This window comes from Notolabrus celidotus, chromosome 22, assembly GCF_009762535.1.
Source record: "Notolabrus celidotus isolate fNotCel1 chromosome 22, fNotCel1.pri, whole genome shotgun sequence".
NCBI classification, from domain to species: domain Eukaryota; kingdom Metazoa; phylum Chordata; class Actinopteri; order Labriformes; family Labridae; genus Notolabrus; species Notolabrus celidotus.
The window spans coordinates 27,438,697-27,456,973 of record NC_048293.1 but is presented as its reverse complement, the minus strand read 5'-3'; the positions used below and the strand labels follow the sequence as shown (position 1 = coordinate 27,456,973).

The 18,277-nt window shown below is 41.9% G+C and overlaps 1 protein-coding gene and 1 long non-coding RNA gene across 6 annotated transcripts; one reads left to right on the top strand and one right to left on the bottom strand.

Annotated features, from left to right (window-relative positions):
• Positions 1 to 117: 117 nt before the first annotated feature.
• Positions 118 to 3,598, bottom strand: LOC117806113. 2 transcript variants are annotated; one of them, XR_004629602.1, is made up of 3 exons: positions 3,382 to 3,598; positions 2,912 to 3,043; positions 118 to 475 (listed from the first exon to the last, which is right to left on the bottom strand). It is a non-coding gene; the product is annotated as an uncharacterized LOC117806113 (long non-coding RNA). The 2 variants fall into 2 exon arrangements; XR_004629603.1 differs by having other exon boundaries at positions 118 to 468.
• Positions 3,516 to 17,670, top strand: rbm25a (RNA binding motif protein 25a). 4 transcript variants are annotated; one of them, XM_034674813.1, is made up of 18 exons: positions 3,516 to 3,676; positions 3,872 to 3,997; positions 5,236 to 5,285; positions 5,481 to 5,645; positions 6,760 to 6,817; positions 6,952 to 7,112; positions 7,200 to 7,397; positions 7,481 to 7,561; positions 13,588 to 13,862; positions 14,372 to 14,483; positions 14,586 to 14,675; positions 14,792 to 14,865; positions 15,232 to 15,382; positions 15,929 to 16,346; positions 16,431 to 16,735; positions 16,829 to 16,927; positions 17,076 to 17,123; positions 17,218 to 17,670. In XM_034674813.1, the coding sequence occupies exons 2-18, from the start codon at positions 3,892 to 3,894 to the stop codon at positions 17,308 to 17,310; spliced, it is 2,484 nt and encodes an 827-aa protein (XP_034530704.1). In that variant the 5' UTR covers positions 3,516 to 3,676; positions 3,872 to 3,891; the 3' UTR covers positions 17,311 to 17,670. The 4 variants fall into 4 exon arrangements, with proteins under 4 accessions (XP_034530704.1, XP_034530703.1, XP_034530702.1 ...); XM_034674812.1 differs by having other exon boundaries at positions 7,478 to 7,561; XM_034674811.1 differs by having other exon boundaries at positions 5,469 to 5,645.
• Positions 17,671 to 18,277: the final 607 nt, after the last annotated feature.

Sequence of the window (18,277 nt, the reverse complement as noted above, 5' to 3'; positions counted from 1 at the left end):
AAAGTTCTTCACAGAATAGCAGAGACAGAAAACAACAGCAATGGTAAAATTATAAAAGGCATGATTATAAATAAAATAAAAAATAAAAATATTTATTTTTAAAGAGTCTATTAAATATTTACATTCAGTGACATTACAAGTTTATTTAATTTGGATACATTATTTTTTTTAACAAGAAGGACATATATTTACATATATATACTTATTTAGCCTCTGACGTCACTTTGATTGGCACACCTTCGAATGAGCCAATAGGAGGCGTCGACATGAGAGGGTTCGCTCAGTGGGCGTGGCCTCGGGGCTACTGTAGGGCAGGGTTTGTTGTGGAGCTCCTCTGGTGGAGCTCTCTCTGGTGGAGCTCTCTGCACTGTCATCGAGGTGGAAATTTCCAGAGGCCCAGCCAAGCGGGAACGATGGGCTTGTTTACATTTGAGCTTTTTGGCCCGTTGGTATGTCCCCACGTGTGACCTAATATCTTTCCAAAACAGATTGTGTGTCAGGTCAGGATAAAAACACACAACATATTACCTTACTGTGGCTTAGCGTGTATAGTGTCCTCAAATGGGGGACACATCTGCAGCCTGTTATTTAAAGGCATATTTTAAATCAGTGATTCATTTTTTAATCTTTCACTTTTAGTTTTGTTATGAGCTGAACTGTCAACAATAATTTTCCAGTAAGTCACATAAACTTTTGTTAGCTTATTCCAAGAAGTGGGATGATAACTCATAACAGAAAGTAACCAAGCAGTATTTATAACACTTGGCTGGCCAAAAAAAATTAAAAACAAAGTAGTATACATTTATAAAAAAATGAGTATTCACAATATATTCAAAATATTTACTATTTCAAAAGTAGAATGCAGATTTTTTGTTATTCTTATACATCATGTTGATAACCAATAGGCTACTTAATTTGTAAGTTGTAAGTGTAATGATGATAATAATGATACTTGTATTTGTGTAGTACGGAAGCCCTAAAAGGACATGATTAAATACTTTTTATTTTCTCTGTTTTCTCAAGATAACAAGTGAATTCCACTCTTTATCTCAAGATTGCAACTTATTTTTCTTGTTGATACATGATCCCTTTATCACCAGAAAAATAAGTCGAGATCTTGAGATAAAGACAAAATTTACTTGTTATCTCAAAAAAACAAAAAAAAGATAAAATGTATTTAATCATGTCCTTTTAGGACTTCAGTAGTACAGCACATTTCAATACAAGTAACAAAGTGCTTTACAAAAACAATAAAAACAGGCAATAAAAGCAGAGATAAAATGTTAAAAAATTAGAATAAAATCACAAAATAAAAGCTTTACTGTAAAGGGATCATAGACATAGGTATAGGCTGTTTCCTGGGTGGAGTTTGAGGTTTTGACCACCTGTTTGATATGCAGTGGTATTGCGCAATTACAACTTGCCTCCAGCTGATTTGAACACCGCTGATTTGATGGAATTTAATTAGAACAGCCAACTTTAGTCGATAACACTTGCTTAAAGCTACAGTGTGTAGTTTTTAGCGACATTTAGCAGAACAGACTTGGTTGAAATGGAATTTAGTATTCATAAGTCTTATAAGTCTTATATTCATAAGTCGTAGAATTATAATCACGAGCGGTTCCCCTTCCATGGAGGCCGCCATCTTGCACAGCCATTTTTCTACGGTAGCACAGAACGCAGGAGCTTCTTGTCTTTAAAGGCTAACATCGCTTCTGGAGCTTCACCTACAGGGGGGGGCTTTTCAATGTAGAATTTGAAGTGCTAGATATCACTAATATTCCCTTTTTTACACACTGTACCTTTAAAACGGCTAGCTTAGTTTCAGTTGCCCATTACCGAGTTCGGTGTCTGTTGTTGTGTCAACTAGGCAAAGTTGGAAACAATTCTCACCATCATTTTTCTGCTATTTTTAAAATATTATTTTGAGTTAAGTCTTACTGAAAGTGTTGGCAAAGTAGTATAAAATAGAAGAGAGCAATTTTTGTTGCAAATAGCAAAATTGAACGGGTGTGACGTCATGTATGTACCCGTCATGATGGAACGGGAGAATGTTCACGCGCTCATGAATAAGGCAAAGCATTTGGCGCCATCACGCGCTTCTAAAGGAGCCTACAGAGAGCGTGCTGGGGTGAACACAGTGTTATAATGACCTGAGTACAGACTGTCAGGCAAACGGGTACAACTCCACTTTATAAATAAGGGACTTTGCTTTTGGGATCAAAGACAAGTTACTTAATTGACTTAATCACTTAATTATACATGGTAGTTTTATTTTCTGTAGATAACTGAATCAAGGAATTTGCTGAAAGTTTCAGGAGTTGTTTGGAGCATCTTTAATCATATCATAAATGTGTCTCCTGAAGTTTAGAAGACTGGAATGATGGTTTGGATTGATATTTTTTGGAATAAGGCCCACAACAATGTCAAAACTGTGATCAGATAAATTAGCTCGAGCCTGCCAAGTTAGTAGTGACATTAAATATATAAAACTATAATACTGTTAGATGAATTTATCATTAATTCTTATTTCAATGATGTTAAAATGCAGAGAGGACCATGCAGAGCCAGTGTTTTATGTCATTACTCAAGACACGTTTTTACAGGAAAGCTTTTAATGTGTGATTTTATTTAATTTTAGCTCTGATTTTAAGGGTCTGTTTTATAAGTTTGTAGGGCTTTTAAGCTTTTATTTCATTTTATTTTTAATCGTTTAATTTTGCTTTGCACTTCATGTTTTTATTGCCCACTGTAAAGCACTTTGTTACTTGTATTGAAAAGTGCTACATGAATAAAGTATTATTATAAATAAAGTATTATTATCATCGGCGCCCCCCTGCCCTCCCTCCAGGACCTGTACTCCTCCAGGATGAGGAAAGGGGCAGGCAAAATCCTTACAGACCCCTCTCACCTGGGTCACCACCTACTGCCCTCTGGCTGGCGCTTCAGAGCTCTGAGCACCAGAACATCCCGGCACCGGAGCAGCTTCCTCCCTCAGGCCGTATCCCTCATGAACAATCACACTGTAAACCACTAAAGACTCCTGTGACAGATCACATACATAATAATAATAATAATAATAATAATACATTTTATTTATAGGCTCCTTTCTTGGCACTCAAGGTCACCTTACAACATTAAAAACAAACAGAGTTTAAATAACAAACAGAAAATAAATCAATAAAGTAAAGTAATATCTTATCTTATCTTATCTTATCTTATCTTAAAAGTACTTCTTTACCTTTCTTTGTACAGATTGTATTTTTATTTGTATTTAGAAGTTTCAATTTTTAGGTCTATATATGTATTATCCTCACTGTCTTGTTGTTAAGTACCAGTGTTCCATTCACCACGTCAAATTCCTTATGTGTGCGAGCTCACCTGGCAATGAAGATCTCTTAATTCTTTATTTAGCTGAAGTTATACCTGAAGGCAGACAGTCCTCTCCTGTGAGTCCAAACTGAGGGCAGAGAATCAGGCATATGGCGTCTGTTACCCATAATGCTTTGCGGGGAGACTCGGTAGTTATTTGTATCCGTTTCTTGCAGCGCACCGGTGACACTATAAGGCTAAACCTCAGCGCCTCGTTCCTCTGGGTTTTGGTGTTTTATACTCTTTTATTTTGAGAACTCAGACCAGTACTGAACTCTGGTTTTTACTGTAGACCCGCGTGCAGGTGAGTGTATCTGAATATGACCGCTGCAGCTAATGTAAACTAGCAAGGCCACAGAGTGAGTTAGCTAGCACGAGCTAATTATGCTAGTTAACGGTTCAATACTCTGATATCAAACCTGTTTATGATGAGTTACACACACTCAGAGAGTTTAATCCCTTATTCCTTCTCCTCCTGACCTCCCTCTCTCTCCTTCAGGTGTTCCTGTGTGTCTCAGGATGTCTTACCCTCCTCCGCTTAACCGCCAGCAGCTTGGCATCCCGCAGTTACCTCCCAGGATCCCCCCTCCTCAGTTTGGAGGGTTTGCACCGGCTGTCCCTCCAGGTAACATCACTGAGAACATCACTGGTAACATCACAGATAACATCACAGATAACATCACTGATAACATGAGGTCACATCAGAAGTTACACCTGTGATTCTGTCACCCTGCTTCTGAATCTATTGTCTGATTTTGAAGCTAAACACTCAAATGATCAGAGAGAACAGGTACATTTAATTTGTGCTCTTACATGTCAAAAACTAAAAGGTAACTCCTACTGCAAGCTGTCTGTCACAACTGTGAAGTTATTGAGCTCACTTTGTGGATAGATTTCAAACTAAAACATATTCCAACAAGAAAAGTGTTTGAAAATAAAGTTGGTCCCATCAAAATGTGCTTATAAACCCTTAAAAGAAATGTATAAGTACCTGGAAGTGTTCCAGGAAAATAGAAGAATACATGTTAATTCAATTCATGTTAATAAGGGATGACTTGTGATTTTGAATTTTCGATTAATTCTAAAAATTCGAATATTTTATGTGACTTTTATCCCATCTTTAATTTTATTTTAAAAGTTTTTTACAGGAAAAAAAATCCCTGAAAAAATATATTTTTTAGAAACAATTCTAGTCATATTAAATATTCAATTATTTAAAAAATAAAGGAAGAATGAGGTGAAGTGCAGACTTTATATGTAAAAGTAGAATATCTAGATCATATCCATTTTAAATCATATCCACAAAAATTTTGCACATAGTCCTGAAAGGTGTCTCTATCTCCATATGTCTGCAGGGAGGGATAGGGTTGGAATAGTTAGCAGTGACTATCAAATAGTAGATTTGCTTGAAATCTGCATGACCCAAAAGTTCAGTAGTCATGTCCCAAATAATCCGAAGTGCAGGGCAATAGAAAGATCAACTCTCACACTTAGTCCTGCTGTACAAAAATGATCACAAGGTTTTTATACCTTGGTTTTGGTGAGTGAATAAAAGTGGAAAACACACCTTAGAGTCCACATTTTGAACACCAACTTGTAGAAAAGCTCTTGATTGCAGATTAAACCTGCAACATAGAAACACAGGAGGGAAGTTGTATTCTCCTGTCACCTTCTTCTCGTACCTCTCACACTGTAGCAATCCTCAGGTATCCTACATCTCTTACACGTCTCACATTTACTGATGCATGAATGAACAGAGTTTTGGATACAGTTCCAACTCAAATATATGATGAGACTGAGTTTGTTTGTGTGTTATGATGTCTTATAAGAGGTTTCATCGTTGTGTTTTGTTTCTATCTTCAGGTACTCCCATGATCCCGGTTCATATGGGTGTAGTGACCCCCACACCCACCGTGAGTTAGACACAGGAGTTCCTTCTGCATGTCCTGCATGAGCTGCTAATACATACATAATGTGTTCACATGTAGAACACATCTTTATTTGATTATTAGATCCTTACATTTACTGTTTTGTTTCTGTTGATTTTTAATTGTTCTTCCAGTTCGGAGTAACACTTGAGAATCTAATTATCTTAGTTGATGTTGCAGGTTCTCCTCCCAACTGTCGCTATAGCACAGAAGCCGATGCTTCAAAAGAAGGAGCAAGGCATCAGACTCAAAGACACGGACGACGGCGGCGGTCCGACCACCACTGTGTTTGTAGGAAACATCTCTGAGAAGGCGTCCGACATGTTGGTCAGGCAGCTCTTAGCGGTGAGTCCACACTGAAACACTAAATGAATGTGCAGCCTCAGTGAGCGGCTCAGATTCAGAGCACATGATGTATCAGGTACGTCTACAGAACACCTTCAGTTTACTGACATCATGAAGGATCTGTGGACGCTGATGTCTCTGTTCACTACAGTGCTGAAACAAAGCTCAGCTGTCATCATGCAGTTGCTCTTTTTGAATTTATTGCGCAACAGCGAGTGTGATTTCACATCGCATGACGGCGTTGTGGAAGCACGAGAGCTTAACACACAGCAGGAGCTTCACAAACAAACAAACACAGACATGCACACACTCACACAGCGCTCTGCTTCCTCTGGTGTTTCCCATCTTGTCCCGTTATCGCCCCTGTTACTACCTCTCTGGGATGAAGTCGTCCCATCACCAGGCCTCGCTTTCAATTCATATTGAAGGCAAGTAACTGAAGGTAGCACCAAATCCCAACAAACATTATCTGAAGACTCTGGCTGGTTCCAAAGGAGAGGTGCCTGATAACTGAAGGCTCAACCTCCCATACTATTTTTGGAGACTTTAGGTGAGCAGGCCTGCATGCTTGGAGTGTAGTGTTCTAGAGGGGTGATAGGACACTAAGAGCTCATGTACATCAGGGATTCCCAAACAAATGGGTGGTCGTGAGATGTCTTCCAGAATGTTTTCATTTTTAAAGTTATCTGAAAAAAGTACATTTTACCCATTATAGTAAAAATGATTGACAAAAGTAGTAGCTTAACTTGAAATAAAACCTTGAAAATAGAAAATGTAATGAGTTTTCTGCCTTTCTTTGTTTCCAGATGACTCCTAAGTTTAGAGTTAGTGAACAGTTCATTATCTAAAGCATCAGCAGCAGCAGGTTCATTCATAACAACACAGGAAACACAGACACATGCTCATATAGGTAGGGTCACTTTCTGCAGACCAGCTGAATGAAGCCACATTAAATCACTTTGAGGGACAGTGGGGGTCACAGGTCTTTAGCACCTATAATGTTGGGGTCATGGGCTGAAAAGTTTGGGAACCCCTGATGTACATAAAACCTGTTGTAGCATCTTTAGTTTCTCTGCTGTGAAATATAATAACTCCTCTTTTTCGTTCTCTCTAGAAATGTGGAATCGTTCTGAGCTGGAAAAGGGTCCAAGGTGCCTCTGGGAAACTTCAAGGTAAAAACAAAACAGGACCACGTTTTAAAATCCTCCTCAAACATTAAGATGCATGTTTGCAAACTTCCTCAGGTATCTGAACTCATCAGGTATGTTGTGAATCTAACTTCATCTCTGCTCTCCCTCTCTCGTAGCTTTTGGCTTCTGTGAGTACAAGGAGCCGGACTCCACACTGCGAGCCCTCAGACTCCTGCACGAGTTGCTCTTAGGCGATAAAAAGCTGCTGGTCAAGGTAGATGCCAAGACCAAGGCCCAGCTGGACGAGTGGAAGGCCAAGAAGAGGAGTGCAAACGGGGTACGCTCTTAAAGATCACTCACACCTGCCTGCTGCTGTAGTCATTCTGCTGGATCGTGTTTTAAAGCCTTCCTCTCACACACGCAGGGAACCAGTGACGTGTCCAAGAACGAGGACGACGATGACGAGGAGGAGGTTTTGGACGAAGAGACCGTACGTCGCGACCAGGTTGTGAAGGGGGCGATAGAAGTCCTCATCCGAGAGTACGCGAGTGAGCTCAACGCTCCGTCTCAGGACCCCGACAGTCAACCACGAAACAAGAAGAGGAAAGAGAAGAAGGAGGAGGTAGTGTGTGCGTGGAGATTAAAGATACTGAATCATTAGATGTCCCGCTCTGTGCTTAGTGTGTCTTCTGTTTGTGAAAGGAGGATATCAACGCCATGGAGATGGAGGACGACAAGAGAGACCTGATTTCCAGAGAGATCAGTAAATTCCGCGACACGCACAAGGTAACGTATTAAATTAAACTACTGCTGCTACTCTTTACATGAAATCATAAATCTGAGGATGTCTTTTAGCTTCTCTTTGGATAATGTAGAGATAAACTTCCTCCTGTTGCTTTCATTTATAATCTAGAGGTAGTCTGTTATCCTGCAGAGACGGTTGTAGATGTTTAAATCTGTTAAAGTTCTGAATCAAACTCTCAGATATCTGTTTCCAAATTGATCAGTCGTCATTGTTGTTATTGATCGAACTGATTTGAGGCTAAACTTTGTAGCTCTGCACAAGCTAGAGTGCATGGACTCAATGTGAAATTTCATCCCAAGCTAATCTATTGATTAAACTTCACCAATGTGGTAGAGTTCATTTGGTGACTAGAGCAAGATGAATCTCACAATCTCAGCTTTGGAAAAAGTTGCGAGGATAGGATGTAAGTATGATCCTTCATTTCCTCTCTACTCGTGTCGGGCGCTCCCTTCTGGAGGCCGCGCAGAGGGGCAACTGGCTCTCACTCCACCGCCGTTATTCTCCTTAAAGCTGAGCACACGTTTCACGATCCAGATTATTATCACGTGTGACGATAAAAGAAGCATGCTGCGTTAAGGTGGAGGAGCTCAGTGAACCTCTGCGTGTCCTCCGATGATATTGAAGAACACACACAGTCTGAATGAGTTTAACCATGCAGTGAAGGAGGGAGCGCCTCTCCACAGCACTCTGTGGTCTGAAGACATGTGAAGTAAGTCCTCCTTATTGTCTTCTTATTCTTTCACTCTTTCTGTTCTGTGTTTACTTTCCTCACATCTTAAATACATCAGGAAGATAACAGATTAAACATGTCAGTGCACTTGAGTAAGAAAGGACGACACGATGCAGACAAAAAGAAGCCACAAAATCAGCTTTTTTATATGCAGGAAGTTGTAAGGCTGGCTTGTACTTCTGCGTCGCCCCTACGCTTATGCTGAAACCCTTGAGGGCAGTGCGGTCTCTCTGATAGTCGGTCGCCTGCTTCCCGCCCCGCTACGATCTCGGTTTACTTTTCCACAGAGCGTCAGAGCGTGTTATGTTAATCTACAGCTGATACATGTTGCTGTTTATCATACAGACATGATTACATGAAGAATAGAGAGGAGGAGATGAAATAGCGGGGATCCAGGAAGTGCTGTAAATGCAGGAAATACAATGCTGCAGAGCCGACCAATCACAGAGCTTGCGGCCTGCCTTGATTCGACACGTAGGCTGTTTTTGAAACGGCCTACTACATACTGCGTTTGAATTTAGTCTTTAGTATGACTGTTCTGTTGGATCTGGTCTGCAGGATGCTGGGTCAGGCGTTGCTGGATTTCCAGTTTCAGAAAGCTGAAGTAAACAGTGGCCAAGCTGATCTCGAAACTGCTTCTTTAGCATCACTTATGATTTAAAAAGTTAAGAAGTAGTTTATATGGAATTTAATCATTTTCACAGCACCTAAAAACAGAGTTGCCCTGTCAAAAAAGAAGCGCTGTGCATTATGGGGAAACAGTACGCAAGGCAGACTGGATCGATGCATACTGTGACATTCTCCCAAATCAGTACGACATCCGGGGAGTTTTGGCATACTGCAGATTTAACTCTTGTTCACATACTACATACTGAATTTTGGCCGAATCAGTACGTACTGCTAGTGTAGTAGGCGGTTTGGAAAACAGCAGTAGTTACATTTTGGATGAGGTCCACGTCAGCTTCGTGCGTAGGCCTCTGCACAGGTACGGACCTCCAGCGTAGGCTACACCGTTGATTCGACGCAGAAGTATAAATCAGGCTTTAGAGGAAGAGGTAAGTTTTAGGATGGAAAGCTGACATAAGAAGGATGAACAGTGAGAACCTGATGAGTTTAAAAGCTCCTCATCTGAAATGCATCAAAGGAAGTCGATGCTTATTAGGATTTAAAAATACAAGTTTGAATCAAGTTGCACAAAGTTTTAGTCGTTTTAGATCAGCTGTCCTCCTCTCTTATTTTTATCTCTCACTCAGCAGAGGTCAGATCCACCTTTCTAACATCCTTCACAGCTTGATAAATTATTCAGAGACATTTTGAAATCTGGGTCTGACTCTGCTCAGTTTATAAAGTATATATTATTTGGGGTTGGAGACTCCTAAGAGACACAAGGAGACAACTTAGAGGTAAGACAGCTTCACTCATTTCCTTCTGAAATAATGAAAACACTGTTTTATTTGTTCTTGATTTTGATTGTGTTGTTTATGCAGATGATTTGTTGCTAGATGAATTAGTTCACAGGTTTGATTCTGGAGGTTTTTCCTGATGTTTGATCTTTGCTCTGACCTGCCTTTCCTCCCACGTGTAGCCTCTAGGATGAGTAGCTGCAGAGAGGCGCTCACTCAGTTCATCACCTGTAAGTTGTGCACCGATAGCTCTGCAGAAAAAGCCATGATGTTCTGATCAACTGTGTAGAAAGTTGATCAGTTTTTAACTTTATTCAATGCCTGATTGTTTTACCTGAGATATCTGACACCAAACATTACTTCTGGCGTCTATAAGCACATTTACTCACCTTAAATCTGCATATATGACATACTCGTAGCTCTGAGGCTTCACCCTCCTGTGCACAGAGCTCCAACACTCCTGCAGGAGAGCACTTGCATTGCAGTCTGGCCTTGCTGCCCCTGAGTATCAGATGACCATGTCTAAAACACATGGGAGCTGATTATGTAATTCACTTAGTTGGGCCGTTTGCCATGTTAAGCTCAGGCTTGTTTTAATCCACTTGGCACCCACAGGAAAGCCCAAACCGGGGCGTTACACGGTGGTGATCCTAAGTGTATAGTTAGAACTTTGTGACCTTGTTGAACTGAAGGTGCAAAGCTGATTTAGCAGGAGGGGGAACACTTTTACCTTAAGTGCTTTATATCACAGCATGTGTGTTTGTAGCACGAGAAGCCAAATTAAAGCAGTAAAGCTCCAGGTTCTTGTTGAGTCATCAGGGTCGGCTCTCCATTCAGGTCTTTAGCTGCAACCATATATCAGAAAAAGAAAGCTTATCTTAAAGAAAACAACACTGAGTAGGAAAATATAGAATAAAAACACATAAAACCTGACTCTTAAAATAGTCTGCTGAGGTAGAAGTAACAAGAGATGCACTGATGCAGCGTTGATCATGAGTACAGGCTGATATTCACCCTGATTACTCATCCATGCACTGATGCCAGTAGCCGATGTGTATCTGTATTTGCGTCTGATAAGAGAGCTCTCTACCAAACCGCTGATTCAGAGAAGGCCTGAGAGGGAACATCGACAGTGTGGGAGTATCATGTGACATGCAGTTTGTGAGACGTGTTCCTGTGACGGTTTTAAAAGAAGAGGAGAGACTTTTAGCATTCATTATTAGAGGTGTGAAAAAATATTGATACAGCAATATATCACGATACTTTGACCTCCAATATGATATCGATATTTCAACTCTTAATATTGATATTTCTGTAATAATAAAAATTCACATTTTAGCCGAGTTGGAACTAAAATACAACTTCATTCACTAGCAAGGACCACGCCACACAAGGATATAAGTTGAACATTTAATGAATTAGTTGTGCGTGGTGTGCCCAGCAGAAGGAGACTCAGGATGGGGGTTCCGTCTCAGCGTTATCCTGCCGGAGCTGATCTTGACCCGGGTTGTACCTGGAAGTAGACAGGGCATAGAAGGAGCGAGCACGAGTTGAGTAGGAGAGGACAAGGAAATAGGTTAAGTGCAGTAGAGTAAGGTGAGGGAGGGTGGGTTGAAGAATCACGGACAAGCAGTTGGAGTAGGCTGGCTACGTTTAAGAAGGCTTGTCAGGTGATTGAGGGTGTGGTTTAGGCGTGGTCCTGCTCCTGAATTTAAGTTAACACCTTAACTTCATGTATTTCAAAAACAATAAAGTTGAAAAGTTGTTTTCATTCAAATAATTTTGACTTAATTTGTCTTTTCAATATTAAGTAATATTGTGTGATTTACAGAAACACCATCCCTATTTCATCTTAGTTTATTGTGCAGAATATCACGACATATCGTGATACCATCGTATCGTGAGGTTCTTGGAAATACTCGCCCCAATTAATTATTTAAAAAAGAGATGGCAAGAATTATAAAGATGTAAAGCAAAAACATATTCGTATTGGCTTTTGGATAAACTGTTTTTTTAATCACTAAAGTCAGTGCTGGCACAGATTACACAATGTAACATCAACAAAAGGTCAAATATATATGTAGATGAAAGAATCTGATTTATCTCAATCAATCAATCTTTATTTGTACAGCGCCAAATCACAACAAACGTTATCTCAAGACGCTTTTACAAACATAGGAGGTCTAGACCACTCTATGTCAAATTATGAACAGAGACCCAACACCAAGACAGGGTAAGACTCAGTCTGACCCCACCTTAATCCATCATGAGCATTGCACATCGCAATATTTAGCTAGTTACAGTGGAGTGGAAAAACTTCCTTTTAACAGGCAGAAACCTCCAGCAGGACCAGACTCATGTTAGACAGACATCATGCCTCGACTGAGTTGGGTCTGGAAAGACAGATAGAGGGGAGTAAGAGAGAGAAGTGATAGTGATGAGACGAGTCGTAGAAGCTGTTGCCGCTGGAGTCCAGCACGTCCGTATCAGCTGGAGTCCAGATCGTCCACAGCAGGAGGACGTCAACGGCAGCTCAGAGGAATCTACGAGACAATGAAGCTCAGGGACTCCAGAAAGGTCTATGGTTAGTAACTTTAATGGGACAGGCAGAGTTAAAGTAAGTGATGAAGGGGTTGGGGGGAAGAAGGTGAGCTAGGATCCCAGTGTGTCAGTGTGCCAGTTCCCCCGGCAGTCTAGGCCTATAGCAGCATGACAAAAGCTGGTCCAAGCCTGATCCAGCTCTAACTATAAGCTTTGTCAAAAAGGAAAGTTTGAAGTCTACTCTTAAAAGTGGAGAGGGTGTCTGCCTCCCGGACCCTGACTGGTAGGCATCTGCTGTTAAAGGGAGACATTTTGATTCTTAAATCGAGGCATGGATGAGGGTTTCTGTGCGGTGTTATTATGGATTTAAAAATGTTTTGAAATGCAAGATAATGGAATTTTAAATATGATTTAAAATGTGATTAATCTGGGTTTACTATCCAAACTCAGAGATTAATCACGATTAAGAAAAGTAATCATTTGACAGGCCTACGTAAAATATTTATTGAACAAATAATATATGTTTTGAAACCGCTTTAAAGTCCATTTAGGTGTTTTTTATACTTAAAGACATCCAATAGAAGTGCTTATCAACAAATAATTAAAAAGAGATGTGAGTAGGAATAAAACAGGACATGCATTTTATAATAAAGAGATGTTCTAATGATGTCAGAAAGTTCAAACTTAAAAAGCTTTCTGCATTTTAATCTGCAGTATTTTTCACATGAAGTCAGATCTATGCATATTGATTGTGAAATGGGCGGATGTGTGTTGTTGACCATATTTGCCTACAGCTGAGTTTTTATTGGAAAGGCCTCTCATTACATCAGAGCATAATCTCAGATCACCACAGAGCCGTGCACGGTTACTGCAGAGGACGAGCTGACCTGTTACATATGTGAGAAAGAAAAAAGTCATTCAATATATGACGGCGAGAAGCCTGAGCCAGGACCGGAAGAGAGCCACGCAAAAATACAATACAGGGAATTAAACGCCAATAAAACAACAAAGAGATGGTTTAACTTCACTCCTGCTGTTGCTCCTTCCTTAAAGACAGAGTTTTGGATATTTTATTTTCATGGTGTTAAGAACGTGTGTCCTGATTGGGTAGTGTTTGCATTAAACCACTCTTCCAGGAGGAAACATCATGGCTAAGAGGACTTCCTCATTTGCAGCAGCAATGAGTCGTGGCAGTATGTGAGCAGCGACTCAATCATTCTCACTTTCATGTGGTGATTATTACCTGTGTGTCTTTATTTGAGTTTCATCTTCTCCACGGTGAGAACCCAGTAAAATACGTTCTCCCTTTTTTCTCCCTGTCGGGCTCCTGCAGAAACTGGAGGAGGAGAAAGGAAAGAAAGAGAAGGAGCGGCTGGAGATCGAGAGGGAGAGGAGAGAGAGGGACAAAGAGCGGGAGAGAGAGAGGGAGCGCCGCGACCGCGAGAAAGAGAAGGAGAGGGAGAGAGAGAGGGACAAGGAGCGGGAGAGGGACCGCGATCGGGAGCGGGAGAGAGACCGCGATCGAGAACGGGAGAGGACGAAGGAGCGAGAGAGGGAGCGGGAGAGGGACAGGAGTCGAGACGTCAGTGAAGATCGCAGCAGATCCAGGTCAGTGATGTCATCAATCAATCTTTATTTATACAGCGCCAAATCACAACAAACGTTATCTCAGGATGCAGGTCTAGACCGTACTCAAGACAGGATCAGATCCAGTCCCCTCTTACAGACAGGACTCAGTCTGATCTCATCTTAATCCACCATGAGCAGAGCACTTTGCAGCATTTAGCAAGTTACAGTGGCAAGGACAAACTTCCTTTAACAGGCAGAAACCTCCAGCAGGACCAGACTCATGTTAGACACACATCTGCTGAGACCGTGTTGGAGAGAGGGATAGAGGGAGATGAAGAGAGAGAGAGAGATGATAGTGGGGAGACAGAGAGCCACTGGAGTCTGGCACGTCCACAGCAGCAGCTCTGCTCTTAACAGTCAGTGCAGCTAAAGGCTAAATCAACAAGACGAGTGAAATAAGTGCTTCACTTTTTTATAGCCCATTTATCACGTCTTCATTAAACTCTGTTGATATTTAATGAGCGTGACACCGTTAACCTCTGCTGCAGAGAGAGGACCAGAGAAGAAAAGAAACGAGACCGTGAGGAGGATGAGGAGGACGTGCACGAACGGAGGAGACTGGAGAGGAGGCTCCGAGACAAGGAGGCGGCTTACCAGGAAGTACGTCAATATCTCACTGATTATTGATTTCAAACAGTCAGTTCACAAACTTATATTGTTGACGTCCGGCTCGTTGATTGTTGCATACTCTTCTGTTTTCAGCGTCTCAAAAACTGGGAGATCCGGGAGAGGAAGAAAGGTCGGGACTACAGCAAAGACACAGAGAGAGATGACGAGAGGCGTCGTGAAATGGTACACACTCTTAGAAAATATCACAATGGTTCTTGGCAACTTATGATGTCATGTGTGTGAGGACAAACTGCTGTGTTTATGTGAGTATAATAAAGTTTTATTGTGTTTGAATCCAGATGAAAGAAGCCAAAAGACTAAAAGAATTCCTTGAGGATTACGACGACGACAGAGACGACCCGAAATACTACAGGTGAGTATCTGAACGCTCGTCTTATAGCCAGATTCCATCAGATCCGTCTCTGATCAATCACAGCACCGGATCTGATCGGTTTCTATTCTAGTCAATGTGTTAACTTCCACTGGATCCACTCCGTTGCGTTCCGGCTGTGTCTCTGATCCGGCAGGTCAGAGCCCTCCGAATCAGATACACAAGACTATTTTTGTCATCTCCTACGCTGCGGTCCGGCTCCATCCCTGATCCGTCTCCCTTAGAGAGCACGGAGCTGGACCGCAGCGTAGAAGATAGACCGGACATGGATCTGGTGGAAGTCCTGTGTTACAGGTGCACCTGTGTTCTGTATATTTCAACACCCTGACTCCTCTCTCTCATCCTCAGGGGCAGCGCTCTGCAGAAGCGACTCCGTGACCGAGAAAAGGAGACAGAGTTGGACGAGCGGGACCGGAAGAGAGAGAAAGAGGAGCTGGAGGAGATCAGACAGAGGCTGCTGGCTGAGGGTCACCCCGATCCTGATGCTGAGCTGCAGAGGGTGAGTGTGCATGGTCCTGAGTCACCTAGTTTCACGTATTTGAATATCACGTGAATATGAAACCTTGTTTTTCTGCAGTCAGGGTGTGAGGAAACGAGGACAAGCTTGTTTTTTTCAGTGCATTTCTCCTAAAGACATATTGAGCTTCTGTATTTAGCTCTCACATGAGCTGGTGTGCAAAAAAAACCCTGCAGGAGGAGGAGGAAGTAGTAGATAGTGCAGGCATTGACCTCAAATTGACATGAGGCAGATACTGACTCAAACATTGCTTTCCCAAACCATGCATCTTCTACTGCAGTAACTTTGCAGATTTCTGATGTGAAGTGTAATGACACATTTTTAAACAACTGTCTGATCCCCCCCTCCTACACCTTCAGCAAAATCACCGTCTGCTGACTCATGAAGGAGTATCAGCACCTTTATAGAAACCACCCGGTTTGTTTACAGTCTGTGAGACATGAATCAGCCTCCAGTGACTGTGATACGTTTAAAGATCTCTCTGCACTGATGAAAGAGAAATATTGAGTTGTGTGTTTTTTTGTGCAGATGGAGGAGGAGGCAGAGCGCAGACAGCAGCCTCCTCTGAAACTTGAACCCGAGGAGAACCAGGTGCACCAGGAGAAGTCCCACAAGGATCGTGATCGTGAGAAAAGTCAGCGAGGGTCAGCGAGACCCGCCGAGCCGATCTCCCGAGCTCCACCGCAACATTCTGACGACGACGTAGCAGACGCATTCGAGGATGACTACCGCGATGCTGAGGACTCTCAAGACGCCAAACCACAACACAAACCCATCATGAGGCCGGTCGTTACAGCTCCCTCAGTGTCCTCCGCCAGTGGGAACGCCACCCCGAACACACCCGGCAACGATTCCCCCATTGGGATCATCATTCCAGGCGAGAATACTCCTGAGGTCCAACCTCCAGAGGAGCTCCGACCCAAGATTGGTCTCAGCCTCAAACTGGGTGAGCATAACAACAAACTTGGGACACAGATAGATCTGTTTTGTCTGAGTTTGTGCCAGAATTAATCTTCTTTCTGTTATTCAGGCGCCACCAACAGTCCCAGTCAGCTCAACGTGGGGAAGAGGAAGAAGCTGGCGTCCGTGGAAAGTGTGTTCAACAAGTTTGATGATGAGGAAGCCGACGAGCAGCCTCGCAAAAGGAAACTGGTGCCGCTGGACTACGGTGATGACGACAAGAGTCTGGGACTGGACGGGGCCGAGATTTCAGGAGGCAAAGGCAACATCAACACGGAGGAGAAACGCAAGCACATAAAGAGCCTCATAGAGAAGATCCCCACGGCAAGACCAGAGCTCTTCTCCTACCCTCTGGACTGGACCATGGTGGACTCGGTAAGAAGCCTGCCACTGTTTTAAGTGCAGATGATAGTATTCACTCAAGCTGCAAGAAGGTTAAATTATTGACTACATCGTTACACTTTTTAGATTCTGATGGATCGCCGCATTAGACCATGGATCAATAAGAAGATTATTGAATACATCGGCGAGGAGGAACCCACTCTGGTCGACTTTGTCTGCTCAAAGGTTTGTGATCATTTCTCTCAAATCAGCTGCTTTTATTTTTCATTAATTCAAGGAAACAAGGTGAAAGCTTCTTCGTGTGTTTATCAGTTTGGTTTTCATAAAGTTTGGGACCTTGCTCCTTTTTAAATTGTGCCCCTCTTCTCCTCAGGTGATGGCACATAGCACTCCTCAGGGGATTCTGGATGATGTGGCGATGGTAAGTTTATAATGACTGACATTTTGTGAAGTTTTGTGCATGCATGAGATGTTTTGATCCGTTTGCTGTAACCTTTGTCCGCCTGTGTGTTTAGGTTCTGGATGAAGAAGCAGAGGTCTTCATAGTAAAAATGTGGAGGCTGTTGATATACGAAACAGAAGCAAAGAAGATCGGACTGGCAAAATAAAAGACCTCGTGTCTCTCTGACTTCCTTAGCTCACAGATCTGCTGCCTTCAGTTTTCTCGGCGCTGCAGACGGTAATCATGTGTCCATACATCCCTCCATTCCATCAGCACGGAGCGGCTGCCTTCCTCGTGTGTGTGTTTGGAGGAAAAAGTCTGAGCTGTGAAACAGAACGGGTTTGCACAAACATACTGCATGATGAAACTTTGGTTGTATTTCTTTTCTTTGGTTGAGGCAAACGACGGTCGAATTACATCCATGTTCTCTGATACGTTGGACACATCATGCTTTGATTTACTGTTGTAATGTTGAGGCACTGCTCCATTGTGTGAACCAATAAATATGCTTTTTTATAAAACCGTTTCTTTCATGTGTTGTCTACTTTATTCCACTAGGCTTGTTTTTTTGATAGGACAGCTGGAGAGAGACAGGAAACGTGGGGAGCAGAGAGCGAGGAAAGACATGCAGCCAATGGTTGTGGCCGGGAGTCAAACCGGAGACCTCTGCGATGAGGACAGTAGCCTACGTATGTGGGGTGCTTAGGCTGCTAGGCCACCAGCGCTTCAACTAGGCTTGTTTTAATGGTGGAAATAGCTCGTCATAATATACTACAATTTTTTCTGTTGCATTGTCTATGAAAAATCTCAAATGATCTTGGAATTTTATCAGTTTACCAGTGTGTCCTTTTATTTATTTTTAATGATTAAGGCTTAAAAATATGGAAGAGGGTCAGAGCCACCTAAAGAAAATGTTTTAAGGTGTCATTTTTTTTAATTCTGAGACTAAAGTGGAAATTATGACTTAATCTCAGAATTTAAAAGAAACTTACACCACCTTAAAAACATTGTTTGATGTATCCGCTCTCCTTAATTCTGACTCTTTTTAGCTTGAGAAAAAAGTCAAACTTTTAAGTTTTAATTCTGAATTTAATCACAGAATTCTAATTTTTATTATTTTTAGAGAATTTAAA

Excerpts from the sequence above, each read along its gene's own strand:
- rbm25a (XM_034674810.1), top strand. The coding sequence starts at position 3,892 with ATGTCTTACCCTCCTCCGCTTAACCGCCAGCAGCTTGGCATCCCGCAG. Across the intron at positions 16,736-16,828 it reads ACTGGACCATGGTGGACTCG|ATTCTGATGGATCGCCGCAT; the intron begins GTAAGAAGCCTG and ends TACACTTTTTAG. Across the intron at positions 17,124-17,217 it reads TTCTGGATGATGTGGCGATG|GTTCTGGATGAAGAAGCAGA; the intron begins GTAAGTTTATAA and ends CTGTGTGTTTAG.